Consider the following 17,004-nt stretch of genomic DNA (forward strand, 5'->3'; position numbering starts at 1 on the left):
TTCCTCCTTTCTTCTTGTGTTCAACTCCATCCCTAACATTAAAAGGCAGCAGTCCTAACCACTACACCAATGACTTTCAGTTCATGGCACATTAAACTGAACCATTTTGAATGTAATGTCAGGCTTCATAGCTAAGCCAGAAAATAAAATAAAAGGAACGGAGACAACTTTAAGGGAAAAATAATTAAACAACTGCAATGATTGGTAAAATGTGTCAAAAGTGACAGATGGATTAAAAGTGGCAAAAATGTGGTGATAAAGTGGTGAAAGGATGAGGCAAAAATTGGATAAAAGTGCTAAGGTTGGGTCACAGAACTGCAAAAAAATAGAAAACATGGGTGGAAAATGGTGAAAAGCTGTTAAAAGGGTCAAAAATGGGTCACAATTTGACAAAACAAGGGGAAGTGAGTACAAAGTAGAACGAATTGGTGAAAAAGTGGCAAAAATTGCCACATAAAATGGTAAAAAGGGCAAAAATGGGTAAAAGGTTACAAAATAGCAAAAATGGCCAGATAAAGTTGTAGCAAAACTGAGTAAAAAGAGGCTAAAATGTGCAAAAATTAGTGAAAAGATGTTCAAAAACAGGCTAAAATTGAACAAGTGCCAAAAATTAGTAGATACAGCAAAAGGGGGTTAAAAGTGGGTCAAAACATTCTTTTTGAGCTCCAAAAATGAGTAACACTTAGCACGCAATATTACATAGAGAGCCGAAGAATTCTAAAACTTTAGAAATGATTTACATTTTTTAAAGTTTCTTTCATACCATCTACATTTATGGATATAATACTTCCTATTCAAATAAGGTTGTTTTTGAAGGAACTACCCCTTTTCCGCTTCTTTTTTATATCAAAGACTTACATTTTCCCTGTAATTTATTTATATTACTTCAAAAAAAAATTTAAACGAATAGTAGCCTCTGTGTCACAAAAACACAAGAAATGTTTTTTAGTTTTATGAATCGCGTGTGACGTCAAGTGGCCTAGTTTGACGTCATATCCGCGGCATCGGTTTGCATTTCGCGCACGAACTGAAGTCTGCTTCCAGCTCGCTCATAACTCTATCAGGTAACTAACAGTTCAGTTAACAATGTGGATATACAGTAGCACATTTCCCCATCAGCTTGATACATTTCTGAGGTTATATATTATCTTCTACCTAAATTGAGAGTTTTTCCGCGTCCGTGCTAGTATTAACATCTGAGACTCGCAGGGCTAACGGCTGCTAGCCTGGCATGCTACATTCGCTACTTGCCTAGATAATCACTTGTTTTTTTCCTCAAATAATAAAAACTTGATGTATAGCTATAATTCAGAGCACAACTCTCAATAAGATGCAGACGATGCGAATAGCAACAGCCCGAAAAGGATCTGACAAAACAGAGTAGTGTTATGTAAACTTAGCTAGGCTAACATTAGCTAACAACCGGCTAAAATAAGGCGTGCCCTGACATTACTATGGCTTTGTCTGGGGATACATTTCCTCTGAGTGAGGATCATTTCAAGTTCTGATAGTAAAATTAAACCATTAATTTATGCATTTTGTATTTGTTTTTTTCCTTGTGGGGATCATTGTCTTTCACTGCTTTATTCAGCTCAGTGATAAAATGCATTGACCACTGTTGTCAATTAACAGGTGCTTTAGCAGACGTTACAATAATAAACCACACCGTCATGTACTGCATAAATCTGAGATTTTCTTCAACCTGCTGCATGTTATTCATGAACACAAAATACAAACGTAATTGCAGCCTTTTATTCTAGTCTGTAATTGAACAGCCTGACATCACCATTACAAAGTACTATTTGATGTTTGATCCTTTCTAGTATCTTATGGAAGATCAAATTTCTAGTGTCATAACAAGTCAGCAACTCTTCTTAAAAAAATACTCTGATGACTTCACTCATTTTCTCTGGTGTGAGTCATCATTGCACAAGTCCATGCAACACTTTAGGTATATCTCAATTTCAATTACAGTCTTATTAAGTTTCATGGTCCACCACTCCTAATCTTTTCTTTTTCCACCTAGATTTGGATAGAGCTTCACACGAAACAGTCAGCCATGGCAAATCAACCAATTGACATCATAACAAAGGTTCTGGAGCAGGTGGAGGAGTCTGTGGATGCACAGTTGAGCAAAATGAATGAAATGGATGAAGATGATTTGGAAAGACTGAAGGAGAGGCGTTTAGAGGCGTTGAAAAAAGCCCAAAAACAGAAGCAGGTATGTTTGACTATTTTTACCCACAGTTATTATTTGATTAAATGTGTTAACACAATTTTGCTGCATAAAACTTTCAAAGTAGTTTGGATTCTCTGAGCCATTTATTACTTCCACTTTTTGAAACATGTTTATAGTTTGGAACATATCGTACACATATCATATTGTCACCACCCACTGCAAAATAATTTGATACATAATATAATTACATCCAAAGAACATGGTGCTTAGCCTGTAATGATTCATAGACCATCTCTTACTCTGGCAATTGTCCCTACATTTAAGAGAGTTTCAGCTAACAGATCATATGTTGTGGTTTTACTCACTTGTGGAAACCAGTTTTTCCCTTTTCTTTTTGTTGCGTTGTTCTGCTGCTCATCGTTGCCCTGTTTTCTTTTCAGGAGTGGTTGTCTAAAGGCCATGGGGAGTACAGAGAAATCCCAAGTGAGAAAGACTTTTTCGGTGAGGTCAAGGAGAGCAAGAACGTTGTCTGCCACTTCTACAGAAACTCAACCTTCAGGTGAGTGCACAGCATAAATATATTTACATATACAGTGCTTGTATGAGTATCAAACTAATTAAGAAAAAGACGGTGAAGTACACATCTACTAAAAATAAAATCCAAAGTAAGAAGTATGAGATTAAGAAAACAAGGTAATGCCAATAGTATTACATGACAAAAAGGAAAGAAAAAATAGTGACATTTGGTAAATATAAGACATTAAAATACCAACTATTTAAATATCTTTATATCATGTACCTTTTCCCAGAAAAATAACTCTTTTGGGCTTTTATGAATTTGATTTTTTAGAGGATTGTTGATACGGAAGGAAATCAGAGAGAGTGAGTGCAAAATAGCTGTAAGGCTTGAACCTTGGCTGTCCACTTGAGCTGCATTTCCACACAATGGTCTAGTTCAGTGTGGTTGTGGTTATTGGCATGTCCACTGTCAAGCACCAGAATAACCAATCTGAACTGACATAATGTTTTTGGCACTTTTCTGTCCGGTTACCATCAGTTTAAAGAGTGGAGTCTGCAGTCTAAAACATCTGTAGTCATAATGAACAATCACAAAATGCTTCATCTTTTGTAGAGGGTGGAGCAGCTTTTCTCCCTCTTTTTGTCCTTAACATTTAAAGGAAACAATAAGAAAAAGTCATACTTTATTAATCCCTGAAGGAAAATTCACAGTTAACACTATTGTTGAACATGATACACACACAGGCTGAAGTACACACAAACAGGATCCCCAGGATTTTAGAGCGATGGCCTTGCTGCTCTCATTGAAGCCCTGTCGGCGCTGTTGGGGGTTCAGTGCCTTGCTTAAAGGCACTTTGACAGTATTCAGGAAGTGACCTGGCACCTCGCCAGCTACCAGGCCAAAGTCCAGATATGGTCCGACCGGGACTTAAACCGAGAACCCTCCGATTCCCAGCCCAAGTCCTTACAGACTGAGCTACTGCCGCTGCTATGATGTATTTTTTAGCATATAAACATCTTAGAGTACACTTCAGATTAAAATGACAACTCAACTCAATCCAAGACACGAAGCGACAAGCAAGCAGTAATGTGTTGTTAGCAAACAAACCGGTTCCAATAGCTGGCTCTTTTTCTTTTGTACCAAATGGAGGGCTGTTTGGATTTTCTCCAATACCAATGCTAGATCAGCACTTTTCCAAAGGTTCCTGTGCTTAAACACTGCCTGAATCAATACTTTTTAGAGAAAAAATATTTAAAAAGTTGGCAGCTAAATAAAAGCTGTCTCGTTATCATATAATGTTTGTTATGCCTTTCCTTTGGAGTGGTAGGAATCACATTGGGGCTTATGAGGAATCAGCATAAAGCATTAAAATCCATCTTTTCTGTGGCATTGGATGTGTTGGTACCGGATTTTGTTACTCATCCCTACTGTTTGGGTAGATGAGAGACTGACTCATTACTCAGTTGAGCCAAGTGGTCCAAATCTCTAAAAAAGAGACAAAATTCCAACAAGCAAAGAAACTGCAGAAACGCAAAATTCCCGTTTACAGCAGTTTCACACTGGGTGCATGGATGCCACAAAATTACTTTTTCACTACTTGATTGTCATTTCTGCATGCATGTTAACAAGTAAGGTCTTTCAGACTGCCTGCATGAGCACTACAACTCGCGTTCCAAATATATGTGTCTCATGTGCCAAGAATCTTGAGACTAGAAGGCTCAGCTTACACATCTTTTGGCAAAAATAGACAGGATGTTATAAATAGAGAGCAGTATTCATGTTATATTTTACTAAAACACATGTCCACAGCGGTAAATTATGTCACAGGCAAGATGAACAGCATGGTTACACTTCTAGTTTGTGCTTTTCCAAGTAAAAACTTGGTTTGGTATTTCTGTGGAGAAATTTACCTTGTTTGTACGGATTTTTTTATTCAGACTATTTTCCATCCCACTCTTGCTGTACAATGAATCAAGAAACTTGTAGAGATTTATTGAGGCAAAACTTTTGAAGAAAGACTGGGCCGTGTCAGCACAGAGATACCACCCACATGCAGCAAACATACCTGGAAAGCCATGCCCAGTCTGAAATAACCATTACCATGCCAAGCTGTACTAAACCAGACTAGACAGCTTGGTGGAAATGCAGCAGAACATACTAGCACTTGGCGCCATGCAATCTATCTTGTCTCTTTTGTGTTAGCATGATCCTGTTATTTATGTTTATGTCCTCATTGTTTTTGTATTAATTTTTTAAATTTTCACTGCTGAGGTTTGTCATCAAGAGGCTGTTTACTTTGCGTGTCCTTTTTCTACCCTCCTACAGATGTAAGATCGTCGACAAACACTTGACGATCTTGGCTAAAAAGCATGTTGAGACAAAATTCATCAAACTGAACGTGGACAAGGCCCCATTCCTGACAGAGAGGCTGCGCATCAAAGTCATTCCTACGCTGGCCCTGCTTACAGACGGGAAGACGAAGGACTATGTGGTAGGCTTCACTGACCTGGGAAACACAGACGACTTTTCCACAGAGATGCTCGAGTGGAGGCTCGGCTGTGCAGATGTCATCAACTACAGGTGAGACACTGCATGCTGCTTCTTTTACTTCTGAAGCATAACAGAGACAGTCCCAGTTATGTGGTGATAAAATTCTTCTTTTTTTTTTTTTTTTTTTTTTTTGTTGTTGTAGTGGTAACCTGATGGAGCGCCCTACAGTGAACCAGAGGCCGGGCACAAAGTTCACAAAGGTGGAGAAGAAAACCATCAGAGGGCGAGGCTATGACTCAGACTCAGATTCTGAAGACGACTGAGAAGCACAGACGGTCGTCTGGTTTTCTCTCTCAGGGCTACCTCACTTTCAAAACAGTCCAGCAGACAGCCCGCCTTGATTTTTCCATCCTTTTTCTCTCAGTGACTTTATGATTTCTAAAAAAAAAATAAATCTCAAATGTAACTATTTTACTAAGCTGTTATTATTTTAGTTTCAACCTTATTTAATGAATTGTCACCCATGTTTTATATTTGAATACATAAGAAAATAACATTCTTCAAGAACAACAAGTTTGTAGAGAATAAAAGTGTCAGTGAGCTACCATTTTGATTATGTAACAAGATTTTTGCTTTATTGATTTTCTGTTTATGTCTTTATCATAGTTTAAATCTAAACCTCTGTCATGAAACCCAGTTGCCAATAAAACTTTGTGTGTACTCTGGTAGAAATCTGTCACCACTTATCAGGAAACATGCACATTTAGATGTCAGCTCCCTCTGTATTTTCCTCTTTATATGAATCCTAAAATTTGGTACACCTGCCAAAAATGACCACAGAATGCTTACAAATGAACATAATTCAATTACCTCACTGAAATATAAATACCTGCATTAGCAGAAGCAGTTAAAGTGAGCATGATCTGATCAGATCAGCTTCATTTGCCAAGAATGAGTGCAAATATAAAGAACTTGACTTCAGTAATTTTTGCTGCCTGTACCATCATTGAAAATACATAACTGTTTACCTGGATAGATGCAAGCTGGGATCAAAATGGAAAAGACAGTGTACTCTATTGTCACGCCACCATGTTATTAGGAACCAGAGCTTGTAGCACCAGAATAGTATTATTTTGAAAAAAAGGTGAGAAATTCTGGGTTTTAGTCACATACTGTGGCCATTGGGAACTTGACTGAAGCAGCACTCAACTCAAGCCACCATTAACAATAGCAAAAAAATGGATCCCTTGTGAGAGGTGCTAAAGTTAGATAGTGGGGCATTTGTTCATCAAATCATAACCTTGAGAAAAATAACCAGTGCTCTAGGAACTACATGGTGCCAGATGCACCTGGCCTGTTCAGTGGCAATGTCTGGCCCATGTATTGTAAACACAAGAACAACACTAAATTATAGGGTATAAAACAGCAAAACTTGGTCAATTTAAATTCCATAAAACTCTCTTTAATGTATAGTGCATTCAGAAAGTATACAAACGCTCTTCACTTTCTTCAGTTTTGTTAAGTGAAGAAGTTCGGCTCAACCAGGACTCTTAAAGAGCTAGTCACCTGGCCAAACTGAGCAACTACAAGACAAGGTATTTAGTAAGAGGGTGACCGACAACAACCCATTGGTCACTCTGAGCTCCAGGGATCCTGTGTGGAGGGGGGACAAAATTCCACAAAGACTACCATCACTGCAGCCCTCCACTGATCTGGGCTTTATGGCAGAGTGGTTAGAAAGAAACTTCTCTCCATGCAAAACACATGAAAGCCTGCTTGGAGTTTGCAAAAAAACTTCTAATGACAGCAAAGTGGGCAAGCTTCTTAGGTGAGGATACAAATGTCAAGGAAAAGGCTCTTGTTTTAAAAAAAGAAACAATTATTTGGGCATTTATAGTGTTAAAAAATCTTCTAAGTCTTCCATTTATATCAGGAAGTTCTTCTAAGATATAGGAACAGTCAAGTGACACAGAAGTCAAAGTTAAAATGTCAAAATAAAATCATCTGAAAAGACTGAAGGGAGAGAACCTAGAAATAGAACCTGTAGTAGATGCTGCCACTGCTACTGCCAATACTACTAATAATAAATTATTGTTTTTGTGTCAGCAAGAGCATCAAATGGGTGCAAGAGCCCTACTGGATTTGTAGGCAGGGTTTTTTCTCCAACTTCTGCCCATTTTTGAGGGATTAGACATTCACCAACTTGCATGATAACACACCTAAACCTCTGACAAAATGTGAAGTTGATGTAGGTTTTAGAAGTGAGTGTGGAGATTTGCTCTCGTGCTTCTGTGCTTACGTGGAGAACTGCCAGTTCAACAGTTATAAAATTTGCTGTGCAGATGGAGCTTGGGGAGTTCCATAAAAACCCAGTGGGACCAATACTTTAACTCAAAAAGGAAATCTGGTATTTTGAATAAACAACCCAAAAATAGGTTATTTTGGGCCATTTCCAGGAGTCACATCAGGATGAAATAGTTAACATTATTACAAGTAGTAGGAATAATAGTCCTGGGGGTAGCAGTTATTTGTTAGTATTATTTTCTTGCATTCTATGTAATAGAAACAAGAAGGAAGACTTGCCATTTCTTTTTTTTTTCTTCTAATCTGTCCCTGTGTAACAATCACCTGGAACTTATTCCCATCACCCATGCTGCTTTAAGATAAGCAGATAGAGCTCTTGAATGTTTGTGCTCTGTAAATATGTAGTGGAAAGGAATAACGACAAAGCTACATTCCAGTGTAGAGGTCTAATACTACTAAGTGTTGAAAGTTGCATAAATAAACCTGGTCTAGGGGGCCTTTAAAGGAGCTTTAAAACCAGGCTTAATACAAATCCAAACTGATGATCTAGCTAAACAGAAAGGATCTATGAAAACAAACACAAGTGAAGAGATACAGGCTAAATGTCACTTCAAAAAGTATTTAATTTAAACTGAAGTCAGAATAACATCATATGTGACTGAAATGTCAGAGCAGAAAGGTAGTGAGCACAATATTTTTGTTTTATTCATGAACAGCTGAACTATAAACAGATGTGACTGAGAGCAAAGCTAAGATTCGATAGCTTTTGGTTCGACAGGTTTAAGTAGACGACGAACAATCAGCTCTCCTTTGCTGTTGATGTAGGTTTCAGCCATGTCTTCTTCAGCAGGGAGTCCATAAGGAGTCTTCAGTGGCTGGATCCTGAATGCAGCAGAACAGAGAGGCAGGAAATTATACTAAGTTTTTTTAAAAGATATCCCTATGACCACATAACTTTTCAGACGATGGTAATAATATAAGAAAGAAATGTAAGAAAGGAAGGTTCCTCTCCTCTGTGTTTGCCTGCCTTACCTTACGAGGTGCTTGACAAATTTCAGCTGGCTGTTGACTGCAGGTGTATTTTTGTGAATCACAGGTACATGTGCCTGAATGTGAGAAGAGATAAACACAGCCCATTCAAAATTTCATACAGATCAACGGTAGAGTGAGTTTATTTGTATTTAGCATTCTACAACCATAGCTAGTGTTTTTCTAGGCTATTAAATCCCTTAGATAGAAGGGATAGGATCATACAGAGCCACTAGTGTTACGTTATTATCGTGGAATACATCTACTTTTTTCATCTTCCTCCAAATCTTAAATAAGTTGTGGTCAACTATTGAGAATTACAGAGGGAGGCAAACTGTCTTAAGTATGCTTTACGAAAACAGCCTTACCTTTGTAAGCCCGAGCGTTTTCACCATGTCTTTCTCCCAGTACGGTCTTCGCATCACACTTTTTACACGTGTTACTATGTGCAGTTTATGTGGTTGATCTGGATCTCCCCCATATTTGTCATGTTCTTTGGATCTCTCGACAAAAATCTGTGAAGAATAAAACGTGATCTTTATATGCTGGTGATAGAGTGGAAAAAAGTGGAAAAGTGCTGTGAGGCTTTGCAAAAGCTGATGGATTACAAAATGTGCCTCTGTTATGTGTGTGTCTTCAGTGTTATGTAATGCAGCAAATGAAACGTGAAAACCTCAGTGATAAATACGAGCTCATTAAGGTCTTAACAAATGCCTCATCAAGACAAGCGACCCCTAGAAAGTTTTATATACCTCAAATTGAACTTTCTTGACAAGAATTATTTTTTAATTTCATATTTTTCCTGTATTAATGTAATTCGAATGACTCTTATCAGTCCTGACCCTCAAATACTTCTGGGTCATTTCCATTAAATCAAAAACTTCCAAACCAAAAAGAAGTATCTCAGTGGACCCTTGTGTTTCAGGACAAAGGTGGGCCATAAACAAAGGGCTAGAATGAGTTCTATCAAATTTTTTGGAGTCTACAGATAATCTAGAAATATGTGGAAAATAATGAAAGTGTGTTTTTATTACATTCCCTGATCCAAAATGACAAACAACAGCAGAGTAAAAACAATATTTTCATAGGTTTAAGAATATGATACTACATTAAGGGCTTTTAAAAGGCTTGGTTGACATACACAATATAGGCAAAAGTATTTGGCCAAATCTGTTAATTGTTAAATTTAAGTGTTTTAATCACACCTGTTGCCAAAGGTGTACAAAATCAGGCACGTAGCCATGTGATGGATGCCACTTTTGCAGCAAGACAGTTTGTCATATTTAATACCTGCTGGATGTTATATATTTAACTGTAAGTGATGTTATAAGAGAGTGGAAGCATTTAGGAACAGCTAGTGACAAAGCCGAAGACCAAGTAAGTGTAGCAGAAGCTTCACAGATGTGTTTCCATGGCTCAGCAACTACATGCAAGCCTTACTTCACCAAGTCCAACGGCAAGCGCTGGATGGCGTGGTGTGAAGCACCCCGACAATGGACTGTGGAGCAGTAGAAATGTATTCTGTGGAGTGACAAATCCTGCTTCGATGTTTGGCAGTCAGATGGGTGAGTCTGGGTGCCAGGAGAACATTACCTGCCTGACTGCACTTTGCCACCTGAAGTTTGGTGGAGGAGAGATAATGGTATAGGGCTTTTTGTCAGGGTTTGAACAAGGCCCCTTATCTCTAGTGAAGGGCAATCTTAATACTTCAGTGTACCAAGACAATGCTATGCTGCCAACTTTGTGGAAACAGTTTGGGGAAAGCCCTTTTCTATTCCAACATGTCTGTGCCCCAGTGCACAAAGCAAGGACTATAAAGACATGGTTTGATGAGTTCAGTGTCAGGGAACCTGCACAGAGCCCTGACCTCAGTGCCATCTAGTACCTTTGGGGTGAACTGGAACAGAGAGCCAGGCCTTCTCGTCCAACATCAGTGCCTGACCTCATAAATGCTCTGCAGAATGAATGGGCAAAATTTCCAACAAAAGCACTCTGAAATATTGTTGAAAGCCATCCAAGAAGAGTGGAGGCTGTTATCGCTGCAAAAGGGGGGCTAACTCTGAATTAAAGTACATGTATTTGAATGCAGTGTCATTACAGTGGTCAGGTGGCTGAGTACTTTTGTCCATATAGTGTGGTTTTACAGATTCCTAACATCTGCAATAAAATAAAATATAATATTCAACTTGGAGACTTACAGCTAATTTTGGACTTCTGTTGTAATATTTTTACCTCTTTAGGAATTCTTGCTTTTGTGAATTTGCAGCGTGCAGGCACAAACCACAGACATGGCGACAAAACTGTTGCTTCTGTCAGGATCTGAAAAGATTAACAGACATATATGAGGCAAATTAAAAGGCAAAGTTAAAACAAGCCATCGGCAAGAGAGCAAAGTACTCCTGTAATAACAGCAAGCAAAATGGTGTATTTTAGCACCGGGACACGTTGTTATACAATGTTTAACCTAATGTTTATACTTTTATAGTTCTGATGTAGATTCTGATCAAAATTTTTAACACGAGTAACTCCATTTGTCCTGCTGAAATATGCTTGTGTGACAACAAACAAAAATAGAAATTACACAGCGACTCAATAATCAACCAAACTATAAACTGAAGTTATATCAGCTTTCAGTACGATGAATTCTCACATGAGATTAGCTTAAACAAGTACGTCTGCTGTCCTGTCACAAAATAATACTTTCAAGATTAAATTAGGAAAAACATCGTTCTTACCTTGACTGGGGATTGGCTTAGTCCTCGACACAACCCTAGCATTTTTATTTTTCAGTAGATAAACCTTCTAAGAACAGCAAACCCTTGATAAAACTACAGACTTGCACGCCAAGGTTACAACCTGCTAGCAGGTAAACCAGCGCGTGGAGCAAACGGAGCCACACGTTTAGTAAAAACTTCAGTGTAGTAATTTTAGTATCATTTTACCGCACTAATGTAAAGATGACTCAGAAGATAGGGAAAGACTGTAAAGTGAATATCACGTTTTTGTCATAACAATTTTCTCCCCCATACAACACCGGAAGTGTCGGTGACATGACGGGAAATGGAGAAACTGTGTCGCGATTACAAGTGTTCCTTGTCAATGGTTCCTAGTCCGAATTTAAATTGAATTTTATAGACGGCATAATAGAATAAATGAATCAAATAATATAGAGTGAAAGTGGAAATGTGTCAGCTACGTCTTCGTTGTATGATTTGTTTAAACCACTCCTTTCAAGAACCAAAGAGCCTTACTTAACTTTATGTTTCTTCCAGAATTGTTTTGGTGGTACACCAATGTAGCTATCAACTTTGGGAGTTGGCAGCACTTCTTTCGCTCTCTCCTTAAATATAGTAATGAGAGAGCGCACCTTTAGAGTTTTCTGTTAATTAGATGAAGGGTGGACAAAGCCATGACCCAGAATCATGTGTCAGGGATGGAGACCTCCGCGATCTCCGTGTTGAAGCGGGCGGTGGAGCTGGACCAGACCGGCCGCTTTCAGGAGTCTCTGGTCTGCTACCAAGAAGGCATCCAGCTGCTTATGGACGTGCTGAAAGGTCTCTGTCTTAGTTATTCGTAATTTCAGATATTTCACAGAGAAGTGATTCTCAACTGGAGGGTTGGGACCCAAAAGTGGGTCTCAAATGTGTACTGATATACGGAAGCATTAGGTGAATATACACCTCGTTTTACTCGTGAGTAGATCTTTTTTCCATGAGCTAAAATTGTTTCTGTCTATCTTGTGACAATAAAGCTGGTTTTCCCATGATAGTGTTGATTTCTCGAGACCTTGGGAAAACAACCAACATTTACTAGTACATGTTATTATAGGAAAATTGAATCAAATACAACCCAAATTCCAGGAAGGTTTGGGTACCCTGTAAGATGTAAATAAACAATGCAACAATTGTCATATCTCACAAACCCATATTTTATTCACAATAACACATAGCATATCAGATGTTAAAATTGAGACATTTTACCATTTTATGAAAAATATTAGCTCATTTTGAATTTGATGGCAGCAACACGTCTAAAAGAAGAAGGGATGGGGCAGTAAAAGGGTGGGAAAGTCAGTTTAGCTAATTTTACCAAAAAGAAAAAACAGATGGAGGACCATTATGCAACTAGTAGGTTAAATGGCAACAGGTCAGTAACATCACTGGGCATAAAATGGGCTTTTTAGAAAGGCAGGGTCTCTCATAAGTCTTTTAGACTGGCAGGGCTTCATGCTGGTGCCTGCGAATCCAAACCAAAAAAATAAATAAATAAAAAAATGGTTTGGAACCTGAAAAGTTGGTTCTCAGCTGGAACCAAAATATAGCTGCTTTTTCCTTGTGAACCGTAATATCATCATTGGGCGTGTCATATTCTAGGTTGTGAAGAAGAGCAGAAAATGATGATAATCACATGATCATGATGATTTGAATAACCCACTATCAATGGTTCATATTATCATCAAAAGATTTAGAGAATCTGGAGAAATCTCTCCACAGCATGGACTCAGAAGCATATCAAGAAATCATTGTCTGTCAACACCATTGACTTTGCCACCCACAAAATTAAGTTAAAGCCGTCTCGTGCAAAGAAGAGGACATGTGTGAATAGGATGAAGAAACGCTGTCATCTTCTCTAGGTCAAAGCTCATTTAAAATGGACTGAGGCAAAATGAAAAACTGTTCCGTGGTACTCTAGGGTGTTTGAAAGGAGGCTCCGGCCAATTGTCAGACCTCAGATTCACTGAGGGATTACGTATCCTGTCTGGTCTGGGAATGCCTTGGGATACCCCCAGCAGGAGTTGGAAAGTGTCGCTGGGGAAAGGGACATCTGGATGGACTTGCTTAGCCTGCTACCCCCGCGACCCTGCTCCGGATAAGCAGATGAAGATGGATGGATGTTCTGTGGTCACTGTAATCAAAATTTGAAATTCTTTTTTGGAAACCATGGACCTGTGTCTTGGGGACTAAAGAGAAGAGGGACAATCAAGCTTGTTATCCTGGCATAGTTCAAAAGCCTGCATTTCACATGGTGTTGGGTTGCATTAGTGCACCTGGAAAGACCCTCTCAATGCTGAAAACCATATAGAGGTTTATTATCAACATATTCTCCCATTCAGACAACTTCTCCTTCGGGGAACACCTTGCATGGTTGAGTGAGACAATACTAAACTGCACACCAAATCCATTACAACAGCATGGCCTCCCAGTCGAAGAGTCTGGGTGCTGAACCAGCCTGCCTGTAGTTCAGACCTTTCACCAATAGAAACATTTGAAGCATCATAAAATGAAAAATTGAGCAAAGACCCAAGACTGTTGAACAGCTCTAATCTGTCATTACACAAGAATGGGACAACATTCCTCTCCTATGGACAGCAAAAAAAGGCTACAAAAGTTTTGCGTTTTCACCTGAAAATGTTGTGTAAACAGGGCCTAAAACTCCAGCAACTGGTCTCATCACTTCCCAGAGATTTAGTCTGATATTAAAAGAGAGAGAAGTCGTAAACATGGCCCTTTCTCTACTTTTTGAGGTGTGTTGTTGCAATCAAATTAGAAATGTGTTAATATTTTTCATGAAATGATAAATTATCTGAGTTTCATCTGGTATGTTGTTTATGTTCTTCTGTGAACCACTGCTGTAGAGCATCATAATGAAGGCCTGAACCACAACTTATTCTTGTTTCCTGTCTCCCTCCATCAGCCGTGAAAGATGAGTCAAAGAGAGGACACTACAGAGATAAGATTAAAGGCTACATGGACCGAGCAGAGCAAATCAAAGTTCACGTAAACCAGATGAAAGAAGGCAAGTAACAAAAACTGGAGAGCTGAATGTTTGCTGTTTTAGGAGAGCCATGCAGTAAAAATGTACATAACATATGATTTAACATATGATACCTTAGGCTACATGCCATGTTACTGGGTTCACAATACAATTTCAGTCAAAAATGTATGGTTTTCATAAATTTTGATTAAGACAGAATGGTAGTCAATCAATGAATATATTTTTTTGTCTGACAGAAAAACACAGAAGATTCTATTTACTTTGACAAAAATAGTTTTTCAATATAGAATAAGGATTTTCAACAAAAATCCTAATATCATTCAAGAGGGCCAACTCATATGGGGCCCTCTCCTAGTTAATGAACAAAAGAGCAATGCAGTTTCATTCAGTCTAATTGAAAATCTAGTGGTGTAACTGATAATGTTAGATTCATGTTTTTGTATACCAGAGGTCTCTCGTTCATAGCCTCCAGCAACTGAGGTTGTCAAATTTTTCCAATCAAAAACTATTAATAATGCTACTTGTTAAATTCAAATGCTAATCTATTTCAATGATTGAAAGTATTGACAATTAGAAAAAATGGAAGAAACCTGAGATATTCAGTCACATTTTTAACTAAGAGCTGCCTTAAGAAAAAAAGTATTACCCACAAATTTTGTTTTTAAAAACCTGTGACCCATATTGAGTTCCCAGGCCTTGTAGTTTTATTACTGTGGTATTGAAAGCATTATTTTGATTTTACTAGAACCATATTTAAGTTTAAAAAATGTGTATTTTGACAACCCAACCTGCAATTTTTTTTGAGACCTCCTACTTCACTCATGTCTTGTCAATTTTCCCTCTCTTGGCAGATGGAAAATACCATGAGCAGGTTAAAATAGCAGAGGATGCTACTGGTTACAGCTACGACTCTCTGTTCAAGCCATATATCAGCAGTTTACTCACAGAGGTCTGGGTACAAGACCCATACATACGGCACATCCACCAAGTAAGATCTTTGTTTTCATCGTTGTTGTAGTGTGGTGTTTGTCTTCTGTGTTTCTGACAGAATTTTACAGTTACTTGATCAATTCAAAACTGGATAAATAACTAGAAAAAGCTCAATTGCTTTCCTTGGATTTGATATTCTAAGTTTACTGTGTGGCAATAGGCAATTTGATTATTTCTAACTCAAAACTTATAACCCGCTATATTTTGTTGATATTCTAGCTGTACTTAAAAATGAATACCGTACCAAAATCATCCTACAATGTCATACAGATTTCTTCCTCTTGTTTCCACCTCAGTTGTACAACTTCCTGCGTTTCTGTGAGATGCTGCTCAAAGCGTCGTGCAAGGTGAAAAAGATCCATCTCCTCACATCACAGGATGAGGTCGGTTATTTAACCAGTGAAGTTCAAACCTTGTGATAACTGTTGCAGCTTCAGCTGTGTTCAGTGTTGTTCTTTTGATTCATCTTGTCCTGCAGGCGGATAGCGGGCAGCAGAGCAGCGCTCTGGCTGAGCTGAAACAGAGTCTCAGTGCTCAGGGAGTGACTCTGGATCTGCAGTACTCCTCCACCATACATGACAGGGAGATCAGGTATCACTGATAAGAGTGCTCTTATTGTGAAAGGAATCCTTGCTGTAGTATGCAACATGTATGTTCTGATTCAAACACTGTAATTATAGCTTAATTCTATAGGTAATTGGAAATAAACTGTGTTTTTAGATTTGACAATGGATGGATCATAAAGATCGGAAGAGGACTGGATTACTTCAAGAAGCCTAAAGTGAGATTTTATTCTAAGTCATAATTACATTTTCTGTTGCCAACATTATAAGAACTGTAAGGATGATTTTTCCTAATTGCTGACGACAGTTATTCTTCTTCTATTTTCAGGGAAGGTTTTCTATTGGATATTGTGACTATGACCTTCGAGAGTGCCATGAGACCAATGTAGACATCTTCCACACAAAACACACAAAAACACTATGAGATCCACAGAGCTTAAATTATTCTTTTATTACATCGCAGGTGATTTTACTTCCTGCTCTAAAAACACACCTAAACATCTGCTGTGTAGTTGGCTTTGCCCTAACAGACAGATCCCTGTGTTCAGCCTTTAACTGAGTAACTGCATAATGCTTTTGATGTTTTTTAAAATAAATTTTTTGTAATACAGATATGTTTTTATTTTTAATGGGATGTTTTTTTTTTCCTTCTTTTTGATTTTTTTTCTTCTTTTTTTGGTACCCACTTCTTTGGTTTGTTTTCCAACAGGTAATCCATGATGCCTTAAAGGGAAGGTGCTTTTAAGAGTGGCGTACCACCATCTGGTGGAAGAATTGAAAAACTTTAGAATTATATTAAAATGCTTTTGTAATAAAATAATTCAATTTTTATTTTCACTCTTTTTTTAATAATACAAGTCGACTTACTGTCAATTCTGCCATATGTAAAAGCTATACAGAGAATATATAAATGTTATTTTCCCTGACATCAGTGCATCAGACAAAGAAAAAGTAAAAGAGTCTGAGACCTAAATTATAACAGCTACATGAACATAGTTAGCAAATGGGCCTTATCGATATAAGATACACTTGAATTTCTCGGTAGAAAAACTGGTATTAGTTAAAAGAGGATACAACTCATACATATGAATGACCCTTTGCACATCCTATATTACCTGTTACCCTGACTCATAATGGGCATTTGCACTAATAAA

General features: G+C 38.1%; 3 protein-coding genes across 5 annotated transcripts; 2 read left to right on the top strand and 1 right to left on the bottom strand.

The window, feature by feature from the left end:
- Positions 1-982: 982 nt before the first annotated feature.
- On the top strand, positions 983-5,909 carry txndc9 (thioredoxin domain containing 9). The gene is made up of 5 exons (XM_041806318.1): positions 983-1,064; positions 2,027-2,221; positions 2,620-2,738; positions 5,025-5,279; positions 5,392-5,909. The coding sequence occupies exons 2-5, from the start codon at positions 2,060-2,062 to the stop codon at positions 5,510-5,512; spliced, it is 657 nt and encodes a 218-aa protein (XP_041662252.1). The 5' UTR covers positions 983-1,064; positions 2,027-2,059; the 3' UTR covers positions 5,513-5,909.
- Positions 5,910-8,098: 2,189 nt separating this feature from the next.
- mrpl30 (mitochondrial ribosomal protein L30) lies at positions 8,099-11,560 on the bottom strand. Its single transcript, XM_041806874.1, has 5 exons — positions 11,258-11,560; positions 10,755-10,841; positions 8,891-9,037; positions 8,526-8,599; positions 8,099-8,375 (listed from the first exon to the last, which is right to left on the bottom strand). The coding sequence occupies exons 1-5, from the start codon at positions 11,297-11,299 to the stop codon at positions 8,243-8,245; spliced, it is 483 nt and encodes a 160-aa protein (XP_041662808.1). The 5' UTR covers positions 11,300-11,560; the 3' UTR covers positions 8,099-8,242.
- A 160-nt stretch (positions 11,561-11,720) lies between these two features.
- On the top strand, positions 11,721-16,681 carry mitd1 (MIT, microtubule interacting and transport, domain containing 1). 3 transcript variants are annotated; one of them, XM_041806871.1, is made up of 8 exons: positions 11,721-12,076; positions 14,217-14,318; positions 15,149-15,285; positions 15,584-15,670; positions 15,766-15,878; positions 16,008-16,068; positions 16,179-16,313; positions 16,560-16,681. In XM_041806871.1, exons 1-7 carry the CDS (start codon positions 11,932-11,934, stop codon positions 16,272-16,274), a joined length of 741 nt encoding a protein of 246 aa, XP_041662805.1. In that variant the 5' UTR covers positions 11,721-11,931; the 3' UTR covers positions 16,275-16,313; positions 16,560-16,681. The 3 variants fall into 3 exon arrangements, with proteins under 3 accessions (XP_041662805.1, XP_041662806.1, XP_041662804.1); XM_041806872.1 differs by having other exon boundaries at positions 16,179-16,235; XM_041806870.1 differs by having other exon boundaries at positions 16,179-16,681.
- Positions 16,682-17,004: the final 323 nt, after the last annotated feature.

The sequence above is a fragment of the Cheilinus undulatus genome, linkage group 15, assembly GCF_018320785.1.
Source record: "Cheilinus undulatus linkage group 15, ASM1832078v1, whole genome shotgun sequence".
In the NCBI taxonomy this organism is placed as follows: Eukaryota; Metazoa; Chordata; class Actinopteri; order Labriformes; family Labridae; genus Cheilinus; species Cheilinus undulatus.

Coding starts and splice junctions, on each gene's coding strand:
- txndc9 (XM_041806318.1), top strand. CDS start 2,060: ATGGCAAATCAACCAATTGACATCATAACAAAGGTTCTGGAGCAGGTG. Junction 2,739..5,024: donor TACAGAAACTCAACCTTCAG/GTGAGTGCACAG, acceptor ACCCTCCTACAG/ATGTAAGATCGTCGACAAAC. Junction 5,280..5,391: donor GCAGATGTCATCAACTACAG/GTGAGACACTGC, acceptor TTGTTGTTGTAG/TGGTAACCTGATGGAGCGCC.
- mrpl30 (XM_041806874.1), bottom strand. CDS start 11,299: ATGCTAGGGTTGTGTCGAGGACTAAGCCAATCCCCAGTCAAG. Junction 9,038..10,754: donor AAGCAAGAATTCCTAAAGAG/GTAAAAATATTA, acceptor TATTCTTCACAG/ATTTTTGTCGAGAGATCCAA. Junction 8,600..8,890: donor AAACGCTCGGGCTTACAAAG/GTAAGGCTGTTT, acceptor TCTCACATTCAG/GCACATGTACCTGTGATTCA.
- mitd1 (XM_041806870.1), top strand. CDS start 11,932: ATGACCCAGAATCATGTGTCAGGGATGGAGACCTCCGCGATCTCCGTG. Junction 14,319..15,148: donor CGTAAACCAGATGAAAGAAG/GCAAGTAACAAA, acceptor CTCTCTTGGCAG/ATGGAAAATACCATGAGCAG. Junction 16,069..16,178: donor ATTACTTCAAGAAGCCTAAA/GTGAGATTTTAT, acceptor TTCTATTTTCAG/GGAAGGTTTTCTATTGGATA.